Consider the following 24,352-nt stretch of genomic DNA (forward strand, 5'->3'; position numbering starts at 1 on the left):
AGCAATCTAAAAAAATTGATAATCGAATCTCGAAAAACAACTTCAAGACAATGGATTTGGTTAAAGTAACGGTTTTAGTACATATAAATCGTCTCCTCCCTCGCTCCCCCCCTCTCTATATATACTTTTTTTCTGAATAATGTGAATGAAATGCACAAAATTGGCAAAATAGGTTACTTAAAACGTCCCAAGTCACTTTTCCTCAATTAACACGTTAGCGATGCGAAGAATTTTTCAGTGGAGCTAACCAATATTCCATCTTGTGTACTTTATTAGTTTATTAACATGTATCTAACCCTTTTTAAATCATCCATTTGTTCTTAAATTTCCTTATTATAAATAATTGTATTTCATTATTATGTTATCATTATTAAATTTCACTGAAAATAAATTTAAATATTATGTTTTTAGTTGTATTGCTGGGGGTTTTTTTTGTGTGTCTGTCTATTACACCACGGCCCACAGTAAACTTCTGCCTTTTATTATATTACTGGAGAAATCATATGTAAAATATGTTGTTTTCATTTGGAACCCCACAGAAGTGCAAAACTCCAAGTAAATAATTATTATACTGAAAGTGAAAATAATGTTTTTTCTAGTAGATGACTCACCAGTGTTATTGTCTTCTAACAAAACTGAAATAACACACCAGTAGATTACAATCTGTTAAATAATGAATATCATACATAAGAAAACATAAAACTTCAAATTCGTATTAGTTTATTTAAAACAGATCATATTATATATATTTATTTTTAGCTCATTTTAGTCAAATTTATATCAAATAAGCACAATATTTATATCAAATAAGCACAAAAAAAGCGGAAAACGAAATGCGAAATAAAGCTTTACGTAGCAATTCATCTATCAAAAATTGTTAAATTAAAAATATGAGACAAATTTGAAAGTAGTTAGCAAAATAATTAATAAAATGCATTTTACTGGATGCAACTTCCTAAGAAAATTCACATCCTTCAAGGTTTCTTACACTTTCCATTCACAATTTTGTAACCTGGTAAAGAGCAAAGCAGTGTTCGGCATTTCTTGAAGAAAGGATCATACTTCTCTCCTGGCGGACAAGTTTGGACTACACTGCTATTACGTCCTTCGCGAAGATTAGAATCTACCAGAAGAGTAAATGAAAAGCTTTTGCTCATTTTTGCAGTTCTTATAAATAATTCTGAATCCAAACAGGTGAGATCGTTCGCTCTCTTGTTGTTGCAAATGGCACAGTGTGGGTTTTTATATGAATTATCTACATCATGCACGATCGCTGAGTACGATTCGCAAAGCCTTTTGATACTTGATCTACGAAATGAGGATGGGCAGCTGTCAATTGTGTTGGCCCTACAAAATCTGACAGCTGACAGGTAGCTGGGCTTGTCGTAGATTATTTCGCACTTGTGGAAAGCATCACCAAGTTCTACTCCCCATGCCTTCAGGCTGGGATTGTACTTGAAGTTCTGCAAAACGTAGCTATCGTTGACTTCAAACGGCGTAAGAGTTGCACAATCTAAGTAAACTAACCAAGTTACGAGAGGAGATGTTGAAGCTCCATTACATTCAGCGCAATACCTGTTTTTGAATGTTATGCCAGTGGAAACGACAGTCACTGGAGCAGACACTAATGGATCCGTAGAGTTATTGCCTTCGTGGCACAAGCTTTGGATATTTTCTGATGATGTATAATTACGAGGGCAAGTGTCTACAACATATACACCGTCTTTATTACGACCACCAAAAGTCATACAAGTATACTTCCTTTTTAGGCTCGGCATACGAGGTTTGAGCCTCGCCTTGTCTATGCAGCAGTCCTGATAGTTGTTGCACTCGTTGTCACATTCACAGCTCCTGTTCGCGAAACTGACTCGATGTGCCAGCAGGCAATGATCACGAGGAAGGCAGGTGATCTCCAAATTCTCCAATAAACTATAATCTAGAGCATAACTCCCAATGAAGAGTGAAACTGACAAAAATCCAATAATGGTGTGGTAATTCATTATTTTATCAAACTTATGTCCAGGTATGCAAAAATAGAGTCAAGTATTTGAAGCAGGATTACAGTGAAACCTGGATAAGAAAAAAAAAAATAGTTGAAATAATAAAACTTGGGGAAAAAAATATCGTATTCTTATTACTACAGTTTCATGCACAAAATCATTTTAATGTAATTTCATCAATTTATGTTAATTATCTTTCATCATTATGCAGGTGGCTCATCAGAAAATAAAAAATATTCCATATACTTAATATGCTTTTTAATTTATAGTTATTATAGATTTCATTTCCTCGGCCTAATTCCAATTCCCAAACAACTTTTTCAGTCTTTTCAAGAATATAGAATATTTTTTATCCGTCGCGTGTCACATTTCGTAATAATAAATAGCCTTTTTCATTGATGGTAAAAATTATTTTAATGAGAAAGTTTGAATAGTTTTGGAAACGACTGCAATTCCTGCCAGAAACGTTGACACACCACCGATATTACAATCTTACATGCATAAGCGATAATCATTTTTTTTTTACGTAAACTATGCTCACTACTTATAAACAATCTTTTAAAGAAAAACATTGTTAATTTGCTTACATACGCTATTAGTACAAGATATATTCATAATGTGGTTCGATATCAGAGATTAGAGATATCGTAACAATGTTGCTAAATATAGAAGAAAATGATTCCAGAGATATAATTACGTTTAACCAGGCTCAGTGAAGAAAATTTTAGAACTATGAGATAACTTATTCTTTGTTGCGTCTCAACCCTATGCAAAATATCATTCGGTTCAAAATTTAATCTCAACAGCTCAACTGTACTCAATATGTTTATTTAATTCAAAATTTATTCTCTGTTACAACTTGGACCTATCATTTTGCTCAAAATTTAATCTCTGTTACCATCAAACCTATGTAAAATTTTATTATGCTTCAAAATTTACTCTTTATTACCGTTTATCCCTATGCAAAATATTTTTTCCTCAAAATTTACTTCCTGTTACGGCTCAGTCCTATGTAAAATATTTTTGCTTCAATTTATTTGCCTGGTATCAAAATTATAGATACATTCATATTGATGCAGCCTATATAAGAGGAATAAAACTGAAACTGATCATAGAACTTGCACACACACCCCTATCTTGATTGAGAATTTTAAATATTATTTAGCATGCCCGATTATTTGGCTAATTAAGGCAGAAGCACACAAGTGAATGAATAAAGTACCGCCTGGGCCTGTGTTCTATAAATGCTGAGATCAGTTTAAATTATCGTATCATTTTTGAGAAGCCCTGGCAAGACAAGCATTACATGTAATGTCTTCATATTTTAAGAGTATACATATTAAACCATGGAAAATTGATTGGTGCAAAAACAATAATTTCAAACAAAGACTTCTAAGTGGAAATGAGGCGCTGTTATGAGTACAGATTAGGGAAAATGCAATATGATACCATCAATAAAGAAGGGAATGCGAGGTATCGGTAATTAATTTTATTATTGCATTTTCTTTCACACAAACTATCGATGTTACAAAATGTTAGTAATAGCACACAAAAGTTTCATAAGTAGTTTTCAATGGGCCAGCCTTATTCCAGAGCCAACACTTGAAACTATGTTCAAATTCAGGTCCAACACCATAAATCGTAACGAGGTATAACTGATCAGGACCAACGTTGCATACATGCAAGAAGATCTGATTCTTCAAATCTTCCATGTCTCCTATATTATGCCGAAAATCTCTGAGGTAACTTTAAAGCCAAAAACGGATATAAGTCAGGTGAATATGGAAGCCCTCTTATAGGTAATAGACAACTGACAATGCTATAATGGCATCGCAGCAATTATTTAAGGTGACGTGCAATGTGAGGGGTCTCACTGTCTTAATACAATGTTGCTGTAGAATGGCATGCATGCTGAAATAATACAGTATTGAAAGGAACCTAGTTTGAAATAAATCCCCAAAACAAACTGCAAATACGAAATAGGTTCTGATACCTGAAGGGTAATTTTCTCGAAAAAAAAATGGCCCTATCAAAAAATAGTGAAACTGAACCATACAGGAACATGCGGAGAATATAGGGACATTTGTAGAATCTGTTGTTGTTTGTTTCTGTTGTTGCTTCTTATGGCACTTGCCATGGACAAGCCCGCTGATACAAAGACAGCGATTTAAACCGATGGGGGAGCGTCTTTGGTTTTTAGTAACTCGAACTAGGTCCAAGAGCACGACTTAGCTACTCAAGCATCACATTTGCTTGAACAACCCCTTTTTACAGGGGGGCACATTCACACATCTCACAGATAGAACAGATGATGAACAACCATGCCCGAACCGGGACTCGAACCCAGGACGCCCTGATCACGGGGCAAACTTTCTACCCCTGTGCCTGGAGGCCGGCTTAGAATCTGTTGAGTACAGACAATTAAACACTTGTTGGATTTAGTTCCAAACTTAATATGTATCTACAATTAGATGCTAAACTGGTATATCAAAGTTTTATCTGACACTCTTTTTTCTGCCGCAGTTTTCGGGTTAACTTGAATGAGTTTCATTCAAAATAAGATAAAATTCTCCAAATTAAGCGTTGTTGTTGTTTCTAATGCCACTTGTCATATACAAACCCACTGACTTTACAAGTCTCCCATCTTAAGCTAAGGGTGCATCTCTTGTTTTTTTAGTAGCACCATTTTTTAGTAGTGCCCTCTAGGGACAAGAATACGACTTAGTTACACACATGTCACAACCCTCTTAACGGGACGGATTTCATTCACTCATCCACAGATCGTAATTTAAACCTAAATCAGAGAACGATCACCCCTGATCCAGTACCCCCAGTGGTATTACTCTCGACATGGAGGACTTTGTGATAACGACAGATTTATACGTGCGCAAGCCACCACACACACGGAGAGTCTTAATGCCGGTGGGGTTCGAACTCGCAACCCAATGGATGAGAATTCAACGCTCTACCAACGAGGCTATGCCGCCCCCAAAGTTGAGTGTAAAAAACAAATACTAACAACATTTCGATTTCATCCTTCTAATTAAAAGCGTTTTTCAAAATATCTTGTTCACAGACAAATAAATATGATTGCAAAAAGGTGTTTACTGGACTCATAAAGATTAAAATGTCCAAAAACTCAAGCATGAATTTTTGGACGATTACAATATTTTTTCTTTTTATACTGCAGATACTAGAAAGAAAAAAATGTTACCAAAAACATCTATTTTTAAAATAATAACTATGTGCACAGGCTGTAAAATCTCCCCGCACAAAATAAATTCATCAACTAAGAGCAGTTAGAAAGGCAATCTACTCAGTCTATTCAATTTAAGACCAAGTTCCGATGCGATTGACAGATCCTAAATCAATTCTGGCCATAAAACAATTTCACGTTTCTCCCACGACCTTCGTAATACAAGGCCTCACAACTCCCAACGCTTTCAGTCCGTGACGTCATGAGGTTGGATGAATTCTGTAGAAAACGGTAGTCGTTGTCGTAGTGAAGAACGGTAAATGTGTAATTGACTTTGTTTGAAAGTTTTTTGATCTTTTTGCATATTAATTTTAATTTATCGTAATGAAGATGCCTAGTGCGTATTTTATTCCCAATTGTAAAAGTAATTACACAAAAAATAGCTCCAACGTTTCTGTACTTTCGTTTCCAAGCGATGAAAACACTAGAAGAGCATGGATCTCTGCAATAAAGCGAGATAATTTCGTACCAACTAAATATAGTAAGGTAAGTTTGATTTTTTTGTAAAATTTTTACTTAATTAATTCTTTTGAAATGCGAAACATTTAAAATTATGTATAACTTTCATTTATCTTCTGTCATTTTTGTTTGCTCTACATTTAGTTGCTTGTGCTTCCAATTACTTTGGTATTGTTTGCTTGAGCTAAATAAAAAACTTCTCTGTTTTATTGTTACTTCTCATAATCTTTTTTTTATTTGTTCCTAATATTTAAAATGTTTTGTTTCTGTATCTTTTTAATTATACTTCATATATATTTTTAAAAATCTGATTTAGGCTTAATATTTGTTGCTAACATTTAGGTTAGGTTAACTAAGTTAACATTAGGTTAACTAGGTCTAAACATTTTCAAGAAAATCAGTTTTTAACAGTTAGATAAGTGTTTAATACCAGTATGGAAGAACTTATTCAAGTACCACTAGAGTGTAAAAGGCAATTTTTTTAGAAATGTTTAATAATTATTACCAAAATCTTACAAAGTACTTAAGTAATTTATTGTTATTATGCTCTTAAAAAAAAGTTAAAAATCATCTAATGAATAATAAAACTTAATTTTTAATTATATATATCATGACTATAGATTGTAGCAGATTAAACTTATATTTTATTCTAAAATATTATGTAAAAAAGTTAGATATATTTGCAAAAACAATGTGAATTGCATGCTCATATAGGTCATATAGCTCATATAGAAAATGTAGTTTTTATTTGTTTATCTATAAATCATCAGATAATATATAAAACAATTAATATTTATTATTATTTTTAAATATCATTAGTTATACACAATCTTTAATTATAAATGAATGCAACTTTTACAAAATATCTGAAACTTTTTTTAAAAAAAGTAATGGAAAGTTACTGTTTTTAAATCAATTTTTCATACCGTGTAAAATCAATTGATTAATTCATGTAGAATATTGTATTACTTGAATGGTAGTATAAATAATTACTTTAGATATTCCAATATATTATTGAACTAAGTATTTATTTTGGATGAATGAATTTTTCTGTTGATTTTAAATTTTATTATTTAATACTCAATATGATCTTATTTAATACTGCCCAACATACGTTAGCTTTTAGTTTATGTATTAAGAAAATATCTATTCTGTTTTTGATTTTAAATTTTAATAAATTAATAATTTTTTGTATCTAAAGAATTCCACTTTTTTGTCTTTTTTTTCTAGACTTGTACCTGATGCTGTACCTTCAATTTTCCCTAATTTACCCTCATACTTTTCCTCAGAATCAAAAGCAAGAAGAGAAACTCCAATGGATAGAGCAACACATAAAAAAATGGGAAAACTTAAAAGCAGCTTTAAATAGCAGTCTCCAGGACATAGCAAAAAGAGAGGAGATAGAAAAAAAATCAACACTTTTTCTGATTTAATTTTAAAATTTAAAAACTTTACATCAAATACATGGAGTATAATTCAAAAAGCAAGCATGGAGCAAACAATATAATTTTTATTTGTCTAAGCACTTCTCAAGCTCCTAAGATAAGTCATTCTTTATTAATTTCGTCCAAATTAGAAGTAATTTGTAAGTTTGTATTTTAACTTTATTTAATGTTATAATTATTTTCATTTGTCTGTGTGAAATTTATAATAAAGTTGGAAAACAAAATATATTTTGTTATTGTTTCTCTGTAAATAAAATTTTATGATTCAAAGAGAGTGTGATTTTTTTTATTTGTGTTTTCTTTTACTGTTTCTACAGATTGAATTGAAATTAATTATAAATGCATTGAAATGTAAAATCAGATATAATAAAAGCTAGTTTATTAAATTATATAATTACTAATATATTAAATGAAAACAATTATTAATGTGAAAAAACAAGCTGTGAAAGTAATTCTTTTTTATCAACAAAATTAGTTGGTGTAAAGTTTAAATTTTATATTAAATACATTAATATTTTATTGATAAGTAATTTGAGAAGTAAACAATTATATGTTACCTTATAAAATACATGTATTACCTGTCACTACAATAAAAAAATAATCAAAAGCTTTAAAAAGTATTAGATTAATTTAATTTTAAGCTTTAAAAAATATTTTCAGGGAAATAACAAAACGATTTTTAATAAAATTTAAAAAAAAATCTCCATTAAAACAAGAAAAACTAACAATGATACCCTGTATATATTTAATAAATTTACATTGTGATTTAAATGTTATTAAATGATCAATAAGCTATAGAGGACCTTAAGATTTTCTACCATGCCGTTTCTTTCATTCACACACTGAAAAAATAAATAATTTTGAATTTTATGTAAGCTAAATGTCTTAATATTAATAGTGTCATTTTTAAGTGAATTTAAAATATACCTAAACATCAAGGAAGAAAGCGGGATTCTGCTCGTGGTAGCCAATCATCCTACCTGTGTGACGTCACAAATAAGTTGTGAGGCCTTGTTTTACGAAGGTCGTGTTTCTCCTCACTGTTTTTGTAAAACCGAATTTTAATAACTGCACAAAAATATAAAAATTTATTTTATATAATGCAATTATAGCACAAAATGCAAAAAAAAAAAAAAAAAAATCATATAACAACAGTAAACAAAATTGCAGTTTCAAATTATTTTTCCTTTGAAATTGGTAATTTTGTATTTAAATTGTGGAATTTCTTGAATTGCATAAATTTTTAATCGGGTGAAAGTTTATTTATCAATTTTCAAAGGGTTATTATTTTGCTAAAAATTTGTTATAATTAAATTGTTCTCTTGCAAAACTCAAAAAAATTGACATATACATAAACTGTATGCTTCTTTAAACAATCTTGATATTCCTACTATATTTAATTTAATTTAAATTAATTTAATTAAATTTTAAACATACTTTTTCTCTTGAAATTCACTGAATCTTAATTCCCTCTGCTGTTTCGTTAGTGTGTTTTTCTGCACGTAGCGTTTCTGTATTTTATTTTAATCAATTAGATCTTTCATATTTGGTGGTTTTCGAATTCTGATTATTTCATACTGAAGTTATAATTTTTAAATTCATATTTTAATAGTTTATAGCGATTAACTGTATAATTTAATAGCGACAAGCTGGTCGCCGACAGCTGCCAGTTTAAAATAATATGATTAAGAAATAAGGTATTTCTTTTGCAATAAAACAAGCTCATCAAAGCTGCTTGACATAATTAAATTAAGCTTATTAATACTTGCGATTATTTCAATATTATTGACATTATATCGACCAATTTTGATGAAATACATTTTATCAAAACAGGAAAGAAGAAATGAAATTTGATTTTAAACATTTAAGAATTGTATATTTTTGGTTCGTAATATTTTCATATACAGGATATTGCCATATTCGAAACAAAATCATATTATTCATATTATTCTTAACGAAATCATATTATTTTAAAATAACCGCCTCTGGCGACCAGCTTGTTCTATTCATCAATTTCAAGAACTGGAATTTTTTGGCTATAGAGAAATATACAAGGTGTTGCCAAATTCGACCGACAAATTCAGAGGGGTGATAGTAGGCATCAAGAGAATAAAGAATCATCATACAACATGGGGTCCCAAACGACGTTTAGTAGGTAAAGATCGCAAAAATATAGAGAGTCGGGAAACTGTTGGAAACTGTAAAAAATAAATTAAAAAAAACAAATTTTGTTTAGTAATTTTCCATCTACTTAATGCTTATTATCCTTGCTCTGAATTTATCTTTCGAATTTAACAACGCTCTCTGCGAACATCGGTACTGATGTTGCAGCGATGTTTTCTGGTTCCCATTTTAGTTTTACTTGAATATCTTTAAAACTCCCCAGTTCTCACACTACACGCTTATATCAAATTATAGAATTTAAAATTCCTTACATTTTAAAGTTTTAACATTTTTGAAAATATAGGATCTAAACTACTTTTTCGTCTTCAGTAATTTACGACCCCCTTGATCATCAAATCCTCATGTTACCAGCATGAAAAAAAAAAACTTTTAAGAATTTGCTTTTACTTAAAAAAAAGTCATAGTTGAAACACCATTTGTTAAATTTTTTTATTATTATTATTAATTTTTTTCAGTTTCCAACAATTTTCCGACTCTCTATATTTTGGCGATTTTCACCTAATAAACGCCGTTTAGGATCCCATATTGTATGGTGATTCTTTATCCCCTTGATGCCTACTATCACCCCTCTGAATTTTTCGGTCGAATTCGGCAACACCTTGTATATTTCTCTATTACCAAAAAATTCCAATTCTTGATGAACAAACTGGTCGTCAGAGGCGGCTAGTTTAAAATAACATGATTTCGTTAAGAAATGTGTTATCTCTTTTGTAATAAAATGTAATTCATCAAAGCTTATCTAATTAACATAATCTAATTAATTTTATTAATACTTGGGATTATTTAAATGTTATTGACATTATATCAACCAATTTATGAAATACATTTTATCAAAACAAGAAAAAAAGAAATAAAATTTGATTTTTTAACATTTTAGAATTACATATTTTTGCTTTCTAATATTTTCATATAAATTTATCTGTTAACAGAAAATTTCAATTCTTGATATTGATGATTTATTTAGCAGTAATTGATAAAAAGTTAATGTTAGCAGTTCATGCAATTTGTAATAATTTAAATTTCATTTTAATAATGAAGGCATTTATAATTTCTTATTATTAGCAGAAAAGTGAAACTACATGGCGAGCGAACGAAGAAAGCTGGGATCACATAGAGATTTCAAAAGAATCCCGATGTAATTTGGGGGCGTTGGTGAACAAAGATAACAGGGGATGAAGTACCCTAGCATATATTACATATTTCGAATTGTTTCTTAACCGCATATTTATAAAATGGAATTTATAAGTTTTTCTAAAACATTTTGAATTAGCAGCTTGCATATGCAGTGATTTATAACTTACAAAAAGATGTATTTGTTAGAAAGATGAATTAAAAACCGATTTATAAATAAGTGGAAGTTACTTTTCAAACTATGTTATTTCATAATAAGAAATTCTTTAAATAGCTTTTTTAACGAATTCTTTTTTTAAAATGTAATGCTACGTCAACGATGGTTTAGTTTCAAATCGGCAATTATGTTAAACGGCATTTAATTGACGTTATTCATTAATTCGTTAAAATATTGCAATACAAATTATTTAAATATATTATAAAATATGACAAAATAAACAAAGCTTTTATAAATAAAACAATTATGAAACAAAATCCCAAGAAATAAAACTGTTTTTAGAGTAATTTGTAATCGTGCTAACTAATTACAATAGGCAATACTCACAGACCAATCCCTTTTCAGTATTCTTTGCTAAGTGATTTTTTATAACACACCTGATATCAATCCCATATCCTATATTGTTTTTCATGAAACTGATAAAAAATAATGACGTCAAAAATTGTCGCTTCCCTCCGGATTTTATACTTCAGGAAGTTCCTTTAAAAGAATTTTCGAATGATGTCGCAATAGATGAAATAAAGTTGATTGAAATAAAATCTACTAATTGAAAAAATGAAATCAGTTCATAGCTGCATGATATACTTAAATATACTGTTAAATATTATATATTATATTTTTGGGATCTGCTATCCATCTTGTAGAAGAGTCGTTGATATATGGTAATATCTGTCTATGGCGCCAGAGCTTTCAACAAATAATTCTAAATGCAATCGCGCCATTCTAAATCTATAGTGTTTTTCAGCGATTTTAATTATTTATGATCCAACTCTAAATCCATTTTTCTAATTCTCAATAATCAAATATCATCATGAAACTTATTGACGAACACGAAAACACACACGAACACAAAGATATTTTCCGTTACATCTCTAATTAGATATTACAAATAAGAATGGCTACGAATTTAAAAAAAAAAAAAAAAAAAAAAAAACGAATCACAGTTCTAGAAAAAATTGCGCATGCGCCAGTTTCCATGCCAACCACAACTGGAAAGGGGAAAGACACAAAACGTGTATAAACGCCGAACCCAATACAAATAGTTACATAATAATTTTTCTAAAAAAATCATAGTAAAGCGAAGAAAATTAAATTTTTATTAGATAAAAAAAATTAACAATCATTGTTGAAAAATATTGTTATTAAAAATTTAAAAATTGGCAAAGAAGCAAATGTAAATATTGATGGTCTAGCTGGTATAGAATTCGGAAAATATTTTCCAATGAGACGTGTAGGTTTTACATCTGGTCAACCAACGTAAACATCAACAAAAGTTTTTTTAAAAAATGCGAGAAAAGTGTTTTGAAACTTAGAAGCATTACGTTGTTTCCACCAACCAGAAACAACGATCGGCCTTCATAGACCGATAATTTTATTTATCTTGTTGAAATCGCTATTGGGAAATGCCCGATATATTGGGGAAAATAATCAACTGTATTGAGCAATTCAATGTTCGGGGAATAACTCCTATATCGAAGAATTTAATGTGATAGGTTTTTTTTTTTAATTTATATCAGGCTTACTCGTATTATAATGAAAACATACCATTAAATGACATTTGTAAAACATCATACCAAAATTTTCAGTTTGTATATCAAGTGGTAATTTTTTTTTATTTTACTCAACGTTTATGCTTATTAGCAGTACCAAAATGAAGAATTGGATTGACGTGTATACACATTGTAATGTCCTGATCTAGACTGATCAAATAACGAAGCAGAATTTCCAGACAATTCTTTATTTTACAGCCCTATATATACAAAGAACAACTTGTTCTAATCTTGGTTAAATAAATAGATATTTACACCTGTAGTAGGAGATACAGCAGCCAAATTCGAAGGTTTTTTCTTGGAACTCAGTTCTCCATCAGGGCAACACGACAACTCCAAAGGTAGTTTCTCAGACTCCGAACTCGTGGGCGTAATCCAACCGTCCTCTGCAATTCGTTTCTTCTCAAAAAAATAATAATCTCCGCGCTTTATTTCGGCGACAATCTCCACTTCTTAATTTACATTGATCATTTGAGCTCTCCTTCGGCCAATCGGGGTTCAGCCATATGCTCTCTCAGCGGCGCCAGTGGGTCGTGGAAAGGTCCTTTCACAAAGAGAAACATCTAGCATCCAAATGTTTGGACACCCCTTTCTCTTTGAAGGTACTATCAATATCTCTGGGACGAGTAATTCTATATGTGGTCTTCCATTGTAGTCGCTAATGAACAGATGCGAGACCACCCAGGTGAAAAGATCCACCATCTGGCTATCCCGAGGAGTTTAGTAAGTAACAGCGACGACACAATGAATCAGTGCAACACAATGTCTTATCAGTACTGAGAAACGGGGAATTTTTCAGTTTTTCTTTTTCTTTGCAAGCATGCTTCGTTTGACAAACTGAATTCGATTCTAGCATTATTCGCAAGCCGCATTTACTCGTATATTCTCCATATACACTATCTACCAATAAGCAATTTGATACCACTGATAAAAGAGATAAACAAAATTTATTCATATTCAGTATTTGATAGAGCATCCACTTGAGGCAATGACAGCCTTAACCATCCGAGGCATTCTCTCCACAAATGTTTGAAAGATGGACCGTAATATTTTCTTCCACACAGCTTGGGGAATACATTTAAGTTCTTTCACCGTTTTGGGACGGTTGCTGCATTTCTTAATTCGGCTATTCAACTCTTCCCAAAGGTTTTCTATAGGATTCAAGTCTGGACTCAGGATAGACCAGGCCAGTCGGTTCACCCCATTGTCATTATACCAATCCATGGTGGAGTTCGCAACATGGCAAGTGGCGTTGTCATCCTGGACATAACGACGATCCAACTAGGAAACTCATCGTTGTCTAGAATAGTGGAGTAGGAGTCAGCGTTGAGCTTATCATGAACGGATCAAGGGTCCTAGTTCATACCACTAGAAACGTCCCCAGACCATCCTTTCATCTCCTCCAAACTTTACTGCAGGCACAATGCATTCTGGCAAAAGTCATTCTCCGTGCATTTTCCAAACCCAGACTCCCCTACTGGTAAAGATTGAACGTTAATTCATCAATCCAGAAAATATATTTCCATTCATCTGCGGTTCAATTACAACGTGGCTTGCACCACCGCAACCGAATAGCGCGGTTAGATTTTAAAATCAAAGGCTTAAGAGCGGCAGCATGGGCATAGAAATCGAGCAAATGTCCTTCCTTGTGGATGGTATTAATCGAAAAACAGACCCAGATGCTTGTTGGAACTCTTAATGTATGTGAGCTATCAGTTTAGTGCGGCTATTTCGAATTTCTTTGGACAGCACTCGTCAGTCTCTGTCTCTTGGTTTCGTGGGTTTGCCGGATCGGAACACATTTCGACAATCACCACTCACCTTCCATATCTTAATCACAAAAGTCACTGTCGATTTTGAAATGTATAACTCACTAAATATGTGCCTTAAGGATCGACCATTTCTATGATATTCGACAATTGCGTTTTTCTTGAAATCAGACAGCTCTGAATTTCGAGGCATCTTGCATGGGACTAATGCCATGTGTCCTACACGATATTTAAATACAGGTAGATCAGGACTGCAGATATTCTCATTTAACTGGGTGTCCAAATACGTATTGGTAAATAGCGCAGAAACGCAATGATAATTTAGGCGACAGGGAGAGAGGAGTGACGAAAAATCCATACGTTGAAGTCCGATTTTACAAATAATTAAGTTAAGCACACATTTTCTTTTATTAGTGATAAAGGTGAGTGAAACGGCTATTTTGAAGAAATGTGTACTAACGTAAAGGTATCCGTTTTAACTGTAGCCGCGTAACTACTTTCTAAACAGTTCACAGTCATAATGATATCTTCATTGTTCTTTCAATTTTGACCACGGAAGCGTGAACCTATTTCAGTCACATAATTGTCAAAGAATTCGTTAAGAATAATTCCTTCATATCATAAAAATTGATTTTTATCATATTTGGTTATATCACAACGCAATAAATCAAAAAAATTATTGTTTTAGGAGCTTTAGTTTTTTCTGCATGTTTATTGATATAGATTCTAAATGAAATCCTCTTTTTATTATGATATTTTTAACACGGGAATCGTGAGAAGGTTTTTGTAAGTAAGAAATAAAGTTGTGGTATTGATAAAAATATGTTTCAGATACAAAAATAATTATATTACTGCTATAATTAATTATATGAAGTAATTATTCTTAATTATGATATTAATATAATGCAATTATTTTTTACATTTTGCTAAATGCATCTATTGTGTTGATTGTTGTCGCATGCGCTCTCCCAACCGATCATGTGATGACGAATGTTAAAAAAAATATCTAAGCAGACGCTAAGACAATTTCGGCAGCTTTTTTGAAATGGGTAATTATTTTGAACTTATAATTCGAAACAAACAACAACTAAAATTCTTTTCATATCGATTAATATTTTGTCTTCTGTTGTGTTATTAATAAAATTTAGAAAAGGACAGTACTGGTCCGTCATTTAATTTACCAAATGAACACTGGGTTTTAAGCCAGATTGTTGATTACAAAATATTTTTTTTACAACTTTGCAAATTGCGGTATTGATATTCTTTTATTCTGATAAATTACTTTCACTTTAATATTCTTTTTTATTTCAAAATGATAATTTATTATTTATTATTTAAATTTATTATTTAAAATGATAAATGATAATTATGACTATTTTTATTAACGAGTAGGAGTTTGTGGTTGCAAGTTTTGTGGTCTCCCCAAAACTTTTTTGCATACTCTCTAATAAATTTGGCATGCCAGAGAATGCCTTGCATTGATGAATTTTGGCGTGAATTTAGAATTTTTTCCGAATCTATCATGTCAGTCCTGGCGATTTTTTTGGCGATTAATCCTTGTCATGCGTTTAATAGTATTCTAAAATCAAATGTGTGTTTTAGACTTGTCTTTCTCAACCGATTGAAACAAAATTGCACTTGCAGTCATGAAATGCCATACCAAATTTGATATATTTAAATCATTGCGTTTTTGAACTATCGCGTTGACATGCACAGACCGACAGACGATCAACTCTGCGCCAGATTTATTTTACATTTTGACAGGTGTCTGCATAATAGATGTTAAATCTGTGCACCGAATTCTATCTATCTATCTCTTGTTTTGTAATTAATGTGCTAAGTTATATTCGAACTGCCGAACAGACGAACTTCTTCTGAACAGAGTTTACTGAAAATTTGATAGAAATATGCAAATGTGTTGTAAAGACTCTTTGCCAAATTTCATCCATCTAGCTCAAAACGTTTTCGAGTTCTTTTTGTCATAGACAGACATATGGACATTTTTCAAAAATGTGTTTTTCGAACTCACGGAGTTCTAAAACGTGGAGATTCGTAAAATTCTCGAATTCAAATTTTCTGATGATTACTGTACTTTTGTACTTTTTCTATACACTGTACACGAGTAAGTAAAAAGGACTGATACCTATGTTTGTTTGTTTTTTTAAATTGTACTTCAAAATTAGTAGAGTTATATTTCCTCGATCAAAAACAGTCTCACGGATATATTTAACCCATATATTTAAATTATTTTAATAATTCCCTAATGTCCCTTAATAAAAATATTAACTCCCCATTTTCGTACACTCCAATTCAAGATTTGTGAAATCAAAAGCAATTTATATATCCAAAGTCAACGCATGATCATTTTTATTTACTTCATCCAAGTATTCCTTATGGGCACCTTCTCTGTTGACTGATTAAAACCAAAATTATAATTTTAATGACAAGATAACAAGCTATATTTCATTTATTTAAGTAGTTATGTTTTTGAGTTATCGTATTTACATTTATACAGATTAGACAGACCGATAGACGATCAACCAAAGGATGAATTTTGTTCAAAATTTACAAAAAGACCAACGTTTGAGATGCTAAAGTCTTGTGTCACATTTTATACATCTCTAACGTTTACGTTTATAGTTATCATGTTCATTTGCACTCTGATTTGTAGACAAATTTCCTCTGTATAGATTTCGTTCAAAATTTCACAGAAATTGGTATAAAGATCTCCTTTAACACATATTAATCCCACCGAGGAAATGAGGATGAGAAGTTTCCGGTATTTTGGTTGGTTCTCACCTTCCAAGTGGGTATAGAAATAATGACAGTGGAGTACCTCATATCGATGGCGGAACGTGCTTCCCAAGGGAAGGGCTGCACCGTGGCTGGTGATGACTCTTAGGACTCAATCATAATTACCGCCAATGTTGCTGTCGCGGCGGTCCGGTCATCCCGATTTATTCGTGTGCCTTTGGGAGGTCAGAGTAGCCGGTTATGGTTCCACATATTAATTTTCAACCATTTAACTCAAAGCATTATCGTGTGTACATACAGACACGGTTCCAAAATTGTATTTTCCGGATTGGAAATGGCCTGAAACTAGGGGAATCGTCATAATATTTAAATCGAATTTTTTCACGGTAACAGTACTTTTCCTTTATAAACGAAGAAGAAATAGCTCATATTTCAGCCGTAGAGGAAAATGGTGCTGTGGTACTAGTAATGTGTATAAAATTAAAAAATAATTTTTTGCCGATATAACTGTGCATAAAGCAATATTTTATAAAATTATTATTCCTGTGATTAAAAACTTTCATTCTATCAGGTCGAATCTCGAATGATTTTATCTGAGATTGCTTCAGGCATACTGAGGTCATTAGGTCTTATTATAACAATTCTTCGGCGAATGATTCGGATTTTAAAAGAGATTCCAATCTTCAAAAATCTGAAGTAAGATGGAAATCAGCTGGAATGGAGAGCTGAAGAAATTCCGATTCTTTTACAGCTTCTATGTTCTTTTCTACCAAAATATGATCCCATCCCTTTCTGAAATCAGAACCTCACATGAGGACAGTAAGTGCACAAAATATAGTTATGATTCAACCAACTGCTTTTGCACATGAGAGACTAAACATCTTCTGTTTAATTTGAAACAATATTTTGTCTACTTTCCTCTAAATTCTTATCTTAATATTTCAATGAGTTATTAAACTCATTCAAATGTCTATTCAGATGCCTATTGTAGTGTTATATTATTTAAAAAACAAATGAACTGAATATTTATTTCATTCTTTATTTGATTTGCTCATGAGTGTATTATTTAAAGAAATAATATTCTTTATCACTCGTGATTACTGCTCATGAGATATTAATAATATAGAATCATGATTATCCCATGCAAGAGTACATTATCAATTTTTTGTCATTCTTACTATTTCTTTTACAGCAGAATTCTATTTTGAATTATTTTTTCTTTCAACAAGAATAAAGGTATCGTCCTCGTCATCTGACCACGGTTCAAAATGACGAGGTCCGTCCCAAATTAGACCTAATGCTGCTTTAAAACGTGACTTTAATATAACCAAATCAACAAGAATATTAGGAAACTGAATTGTTAAGTTCAGTTATCCTTTTTGTTCAATTGTTCTTTTATTTGTTATAATCCATTTTGCCCAGTTATTTAATAGCCTGGCTCATAAATGAAAGTCAACATTGAAGCACCATTTTTGTATGTAGTTGTTTCAAAATAATTTAAGGTTATCAAAAATTGAATAAAATTTAGTTAGATTTTCAGAATATGGATTTGTTTTTTATTATGTACGAGAAACACATTGCCCACCTCCAAGGTATACATGTGTCAAATTGGAGCGCTTTAAGCCAAACGGTCTGTCTTGTACAGCACCGAAACACACATACAGACATTTATCTTTATTGTAAGTAGATATTTTACTTCATTCTCTAAAGTATTGCTCAAAGAATCATTTCTAACTTTGTTTTGATGGCTTTTCTTTTATTATTACTAATATAAATTTTTAATAACTAAAATAAGATTTTCTTAAGATTATAGGAAGAAGCGCAGAATGTATTTTATTGATAATACAATGAAGCTTGTTATTTTGATATCGTCAAATGTCAGAGAGCTAAAAAAAATCTGATATTTTAATATTTTTTGCTAAGGGTTAACATTAGAGAAAAAAGCATTTGGGGTTTTCTGAATAACAGTCACGACAACAATATGCGGCAGGAACTGAGGTTGGACTGTTAATAGCCACAATTGAAACTACTGTATTCAACGCCTTGATCCAATCCGTCGTTTCAGAGGTTTCATTGAAGTGGAGGTAATTTGATTGGACATCAATGCTATAGCTATCAGGGAAGCAAATATTTGCGTACCTATTCGGCAGCTTTTTTTATTTAAGTTCATGTGGTTCCTTCCTATAGGAAATTCGTTTCGCACCAATGGATTTCTATAATTCTTAACAGTAATTTTCCTCCATAGTCCCTTAACTAACAGGTACATAACGCACCACACATCGTAAAGAAAATAATGCATTTATTTTAAGTACAAAATAATTGATGCTGTAAATTCCTGTAACGCACGGTAGTAATTAAATCATTGGCATGTAACTGTGTCTACTAGCAAAGCTCAAAGTCATCCTCCGTTAGCTCACGATATTACGAATGTGTTAATAAATCATGTCCTGTCATTGAAAAATGCATAAGAAATATATAAAAATTTAAATATTTTCTCGTATATTTTTGGATATCTAAATATATATATTGTTTTATTAAGTCAAAGTAATATAACAAACACAAAATATTAAATAAATTTTATATAGAAATTCAACTGGAAAAAAATGACTAAGTTTGAAATACGACAACAGCATTTAACAAAAACAGATTAGCAAAAAAAGAAAGTATTAATTTTTACTGTTCCTAACCTGCTAAAGAATTTAACATCTTTCAGTTATTTTTTACAAATTCCATTCACAATTTTGTAGCCTGGCAAGGCACAAACCAGTGCTCGACATTTCTTGAAGAAAGGGTCGTACTTTTCTCCTGCTGGACATCTTTGGACTGTACCAACCTGATCTCCATCGCGTTGATTTATATCCAGCAGCAAAGCGAACGAAAACGGCTTGTTGGCATTTCTGATGAACAATGATGAATCCAAGCAGGTGAGGGAGTTTAATGTCTTATTGTTACAAATTGCACAGTGTGGATTTTTATAAGAATTATCTACATCGTACATCACCGCTGAGTACGACTCGCAGAGCCTTTTAACTCGTACTCTTAGAAATGATGGTGGGCAACTGTCGATTGTGTTGGCCCTGCACAATCTAACAGCTGTCAGGTAGTTAGGCTTGTCGTAGATTAATTCGCACTTGTGGAATTCATCCTCAAGCTTAACTCCCCATGTCTTCAGGCTGAGGTTGTATTTGACGTTTTGCCAAATGTAGCTGTCATTGATCTGAAGTGGAACAAGGGTCTCACAGTTCAAGTAGATGAGCCAAGTGACGAGAGACGATGCTGAAACTCCATTACATTCAGCACAATATCTGTTCTTAAATGTTGTGCCAGTAGAAACGAAAGTGACTGGAGCAGCCACTATCGGATCGATAGATTCGTCGCCTTCCTGGCATAGGTTTCGGACATTCGTTGAGGCTCTGTAGTCTTGAGGACAGGTGTCTACAACGTAAACACCGACTTTAAACTGGCCACCGTAAGTCATACAAGATTGCTTCACTGTTCTTCTAGGTACAAGGGGTGCGAGCGTGGCCTTGTCTATGCAGCAGTCCCGAAAGCTGTGGCACTCATTGTCGCATTCACAACTCCTGTTTATAAAGCTGGCTCGACGTGCCAGCATGCAGTTGTCGCGAGGGAGGCAGGTCATTTCCATGTTCTCCAGAATTCCGTAATCTAGAGCATAGCTCCCAATGAACAGAAACAATGGCAGAACTCCAATAACGTTGTGGTAATTCATTTTTCCAGTACACTTATATCCAAGATACGAAATGAGATCAAGTAGCTGAAGCAGAGTCCAAAACGGGCCTGAAAAGAATGAAAAAATAAGTACAGAGCTCAGAATAATTTCAGTAAATAGTTAAGTAATTTGAAACTCTAAAACAATTTGATTGTCACGAAAAAGAATTAGACAGCAGATTTTTTTTTTACATTATGAAACCATGTAGTTTAAAATTTTTCAAAGTTGTATATGATAATAAAGAACGTAATGTTAAATATCTGAAGTACACAAAATACAAGAGATTCGTAATTGAAATATGTAATAATGATTTAATATTATCATAATATGTAATCATAATTTATTATGAAGTCATGTAAATAAAAAAATTTAAAAGCTGTATATAGTGGTAAAGAACGCAATGTTAAATATCTGAGCTACACAAAATTCAAGAGCTTCTTAACTGGAATATGTATTAATGATTTAATATAATCATAGTTATATTATGAAGATTTGTAGTGAAATTTTTTTCTAAGCTGTATATGGTGATAAAGAATGTAATGCTATCTGAGCTCTATGATGATAAAGAAAGCAATGTTATTCCTATAATGTTATCTGAGGTACACAAAATTCAAGAGCTTCTTAATTGGAATATGTATTAATGATTTAATATAATCATAATATGTAACCTTAATTACATTATAAAGACATGTCATTTACAAAATTTTTCAAAGCTGTATATGGTGAAATGTGAAATATAATTAAGTAAATTAAAATTTAAGAAATATAATTATTTAACCCCCTTGCACTCTTAAAAGTAATTCGATAAATTGAAGAGGTTAAAAATAACACATAAAATTGAAGAGGTTCTTAATAGGAATATGTAATAATGATTTAGGTAAAATAGTGATGAATTCAAAAAAGAAGTTTTGATAGCAAATTGTTACAAAATAAAGTTCATTTTTCAATGGACTGTCATTTACAAAATCATTTTGTAATGCTTTTCAATTTATGACAGAGTTTTAAAAGAGTTTCCAAGATGTTTTTACACAGGCATGCTTTTAAATTAAGATGATTATGAGTGCTTGAAAATTCTTTCACATTCACTTGTCGTTTTCATGCATTTTTATTTAATTCTTTATATGTTTGTAATATGCAATTTGGTTATCGACTTTTTACTCATCTTTTGATACACTGGAATTTTGGAGACTTGCATTCTTGACGATAACATATTATTTTAATATTTTCAAAATTTCATAATCTTTAAATTTTGAATCTACAGGATTGTTGCCACTTAATAATAAATTTAAATAAAATTTGACTTCAAAATTGCATAATATTTATAAAAACTAACTAGCATAGATATTTAAAAAATCCTCTTATAATATCAATTTATTTGTCGTATAATATTTTATCGTTTCAAAATTTTTAAAAATTCTTTATGCATAACTTGCAGCTACACATATTATTGTTATAATGAAATTCATGCCGTTTTCTGTTGCATATGCAAATAAATTTATCTGTCCTTGCAATGAATTGCATTGATCGGATTTGATTTTTTCCGCAACAATATCTTAGATAATGCTGATGCCTTTTTCATACGATTGTAACATTTTCCTAGATATTAGGAAGGTTCATTTTGACAAAGAGAAAAGGTTAAAGGTTTTTAAGATAATGCCGCGAAAAGCCAAATACTGTTCGATGACGGAGTGGAATCGTGCTAAGACCAAGTTAAGTAAATAAAGATCAATGGTTTTGATCTGACATCGTTGAAAAACTATCCTTTATAGTAAATTTGCAGAAGCGTGCAGAAACACTTGAACATCGGAGCCATTTCAATAAATGAGTTCCACATCCATTCGCAGACTCATTCATGAATAGATGATTTTAATTTTACCAGTCTTTACTGGAAAGGGTCTATCCATTTCTTCGATCCCATAACCACCTCCTTTGAGAAGTGGCTCTACTATAGATATTTCCTTTAATAATCCAATTGGTGTTTAAACCAGTTTTCAAGAACAAAAATGATAGCTAGATGCCCAATGACTTACAAGACCCCATTGTCTCCATTCGGAGGGCCTCGGTGGTTTGGTGGTAAGGTCTCGGCTTGTGAACCGTACGGTTTCAGGTTCAAGACCCGATTCCACCGAAGAACCGTCGTGTAAGGGCACGTTAAATCCGTCATGCCAAACGTCTTTCCGTTGGTGTGGTGTGGAGAGGCGGATGCCAGCTCAAGTGTCGTCCTCGTCATCTGACCGCGGTTCAAAATGACGAGGTCCGTCCCAAAATAGCCCTTGTGTTGCTTTACAACGGGACGTTAATATAACTAAACTAAACTTGTCTCTATTCGGTGGGATTGCCTCGGAACAATCTTTTATCACATTTTCTGTATTAGAAGGGCAATCAATCAGAAGTTTATTATGCTACTTGGATGATATTCATGAAATTTTGAAACAGAAAAAAAACATCATTTGTGAACCGCAAAGATGTTTTTAAAGTTCTAGACAACGCTTAACTACACATCGTGAAAGCTACAAACACAGAGATTCGGGAATTGGAAATTTCTGGACAACCCTCCATATTCTCCCGACCTTACCCCCAATAACTACTCCTGTCTCCACCAGATCACTCGAACAAGAGCAAATTGAACACTTTTGAGGATACTTAAATTCAGATTGTCAGTTTTCTCAACTCAATGACTTCCGTTTTTTTTTTTTAAATGAACTCTAAAAACCAAAAAAGAAATGGCTGAATGTTGTATAATTCATTGTATATGCAGATAAATTGTTGTATGTAGATAAAGATGGAGATTATTAATGATAGGAAATTTCTTGCTTGTTATATTCTAATTTCTTTTTTTAACCAATAAATTTGTGGCAGGAACCTTGTTCCTCATCTTTTCTATCTATCAAAATAGTATCTTCTTTATTTTTTACATATGGAAATAGTCCATAATTAATAAAAAGTTAAATAACCAAATAACTGTCACAAAATTTTAATTTAAATCTTCTTTAATCTTCATAATATTTATGAAAAAACAAATCTATTCTAAGTTATTTAGAAATTTGGATTTCTACACATACCCGCAGCTAGTGAATTATTATTATTTTGTTTAAAATGAATTTAAAAACAAACTTTAATAAATTGTTAAATCCTTAGTTTAGAATGATTTTATTAAATCGAATACAATCTGTCCGTTATTCTTATATAAAAGTGATTTTCTGATAAAGAAAAGACTCTATTTTTGGAAATATTGGAGGAAAAATAGAACCTAAAAACATACATACAATTAATTAATATGATAAATATTCATTAATAAATATACTTCACGATCAATATCATACAACATAAAAAAATACATTTCAGAAACTTCCTTGGAGTAAATTTTCAAAATAAATGCAAAGCATCAAAGTATATAGCTACAATTTTGTGCATTTGAAATTCAAATCTTCCTGACTGGCATATGCTTGAAGTAACAAATTGATGAGAAATTAGCCCTGCGTATATCCCAGTTTCTATAAATAAGTCACAAATTTGCAATCTCATATATTCGCGTGAAAAAGAATTATCATAAAAAAGAATTCTACATAAAATAGAAAAGGGCACACACTCAGGACAAATAATTTATTCGTAAAATTTCGTAATAATAATAATAAAAAAAAAACTAGTAGTAAAAATTTAAAAAAATTATTTCTTGAATCGTAAATATACAGTTAATTCTAAAAACACATTTATTAATCTTAATACACACTAAATACTTCCTTTAAAGATTCATCGTGATTATCAGATTTGCTAAATATAAGAAATTCTGAACAAAAAAAAAAAAAAAAAAAAAAATGTTTCCCCCTTCATTTTTATTCCATACGCATACTAACAAA

The 24,352-nt window shown here is 31.4% G+C and overlaps 2 protein-coding genes across 5 annotated transcripts in view; both read right to left on the reverse strand.

Moving 5' to 3' along the window:
• Positions 1-768: 768 nt before the first annotated feature.
• LOC129974921 (uncharacterized) lies at positions 769-11,103 on the reverse strand. 2 transcript variants are annotated; one of them, XM_056087721.1, is made up of 2 exons: positions 8,088-8,202; positions 769-2,070 (listed from the first exon to the last, which is right to left on the reverse strand). In XM_056087721.1, exon 2 carries the CDS (start codon positions 1,998-2,000, stop codon positions 975-977), a length of 1,026 nt encoding a protein of 341 aa, XP_055943696.1. In that variant the 5' UTR covers positions 2,001-2,070; positions 8,088-8,202; the 3' UTR covers positions 769-974. The 2 variants fall into 2 exon arrangements, with proteins under 2 accessions (XP_055943696.1, XP_055943695.1); XM_056087720.1 differs by lacking the exon at positions 8,088-8,202 and adding an exon at positions 11,020-11,103 and having other exon boundaries at positions 770-2,070.
• Positions 11,104-19,324: 8,221 nt separating this feature from the next.
• Positions 19,325-24,352, reverse strand: part of LOC129974920 (uncharacterized) — a 62,021-nt gene continuing 56,993 nt past the window's right edge. For all 3 annotated transcript variants that reach the window (XM_056087715.1, XM_056087716.1, XM_056087709.1), the window contains one exon: positions 19,325-20,563. In XM_056087715.1, the coding sequence (XP_055943690.1) occupies positions 19,479-20,495 (1,017 nt within the window). In that variant the 5' untranslated portion in view covers positions 20,496-20,563 and the 3' untranslated portion in view covers positions 19,325-19,478. The remainder of the gene's footprint in view (positions 20,564-24,352) is intronic.

This window comes from Argiope bruennichi, chromosome 7, assembly GCF_947563725.1.
Source record: "Argiope bruennichi chromosome 7, qqArgBrue1.1, whole genome shotgun sequence".
NCBI lineage: Eukaryota > Metazoa > Arthropoda > Arachnida > Araneae > Araneidae > Argiope > Argiope bruennichi.

What these genes read in the sequence shown, in the direction of transcription:
- LOC129974921 (XM_056087721.1), bottom strand. Translation starts at nt 2,000, where the DNA reads ATGAATTACCACACCATTATTGGATTTTTGTCAGTTTCACTCTTCATT.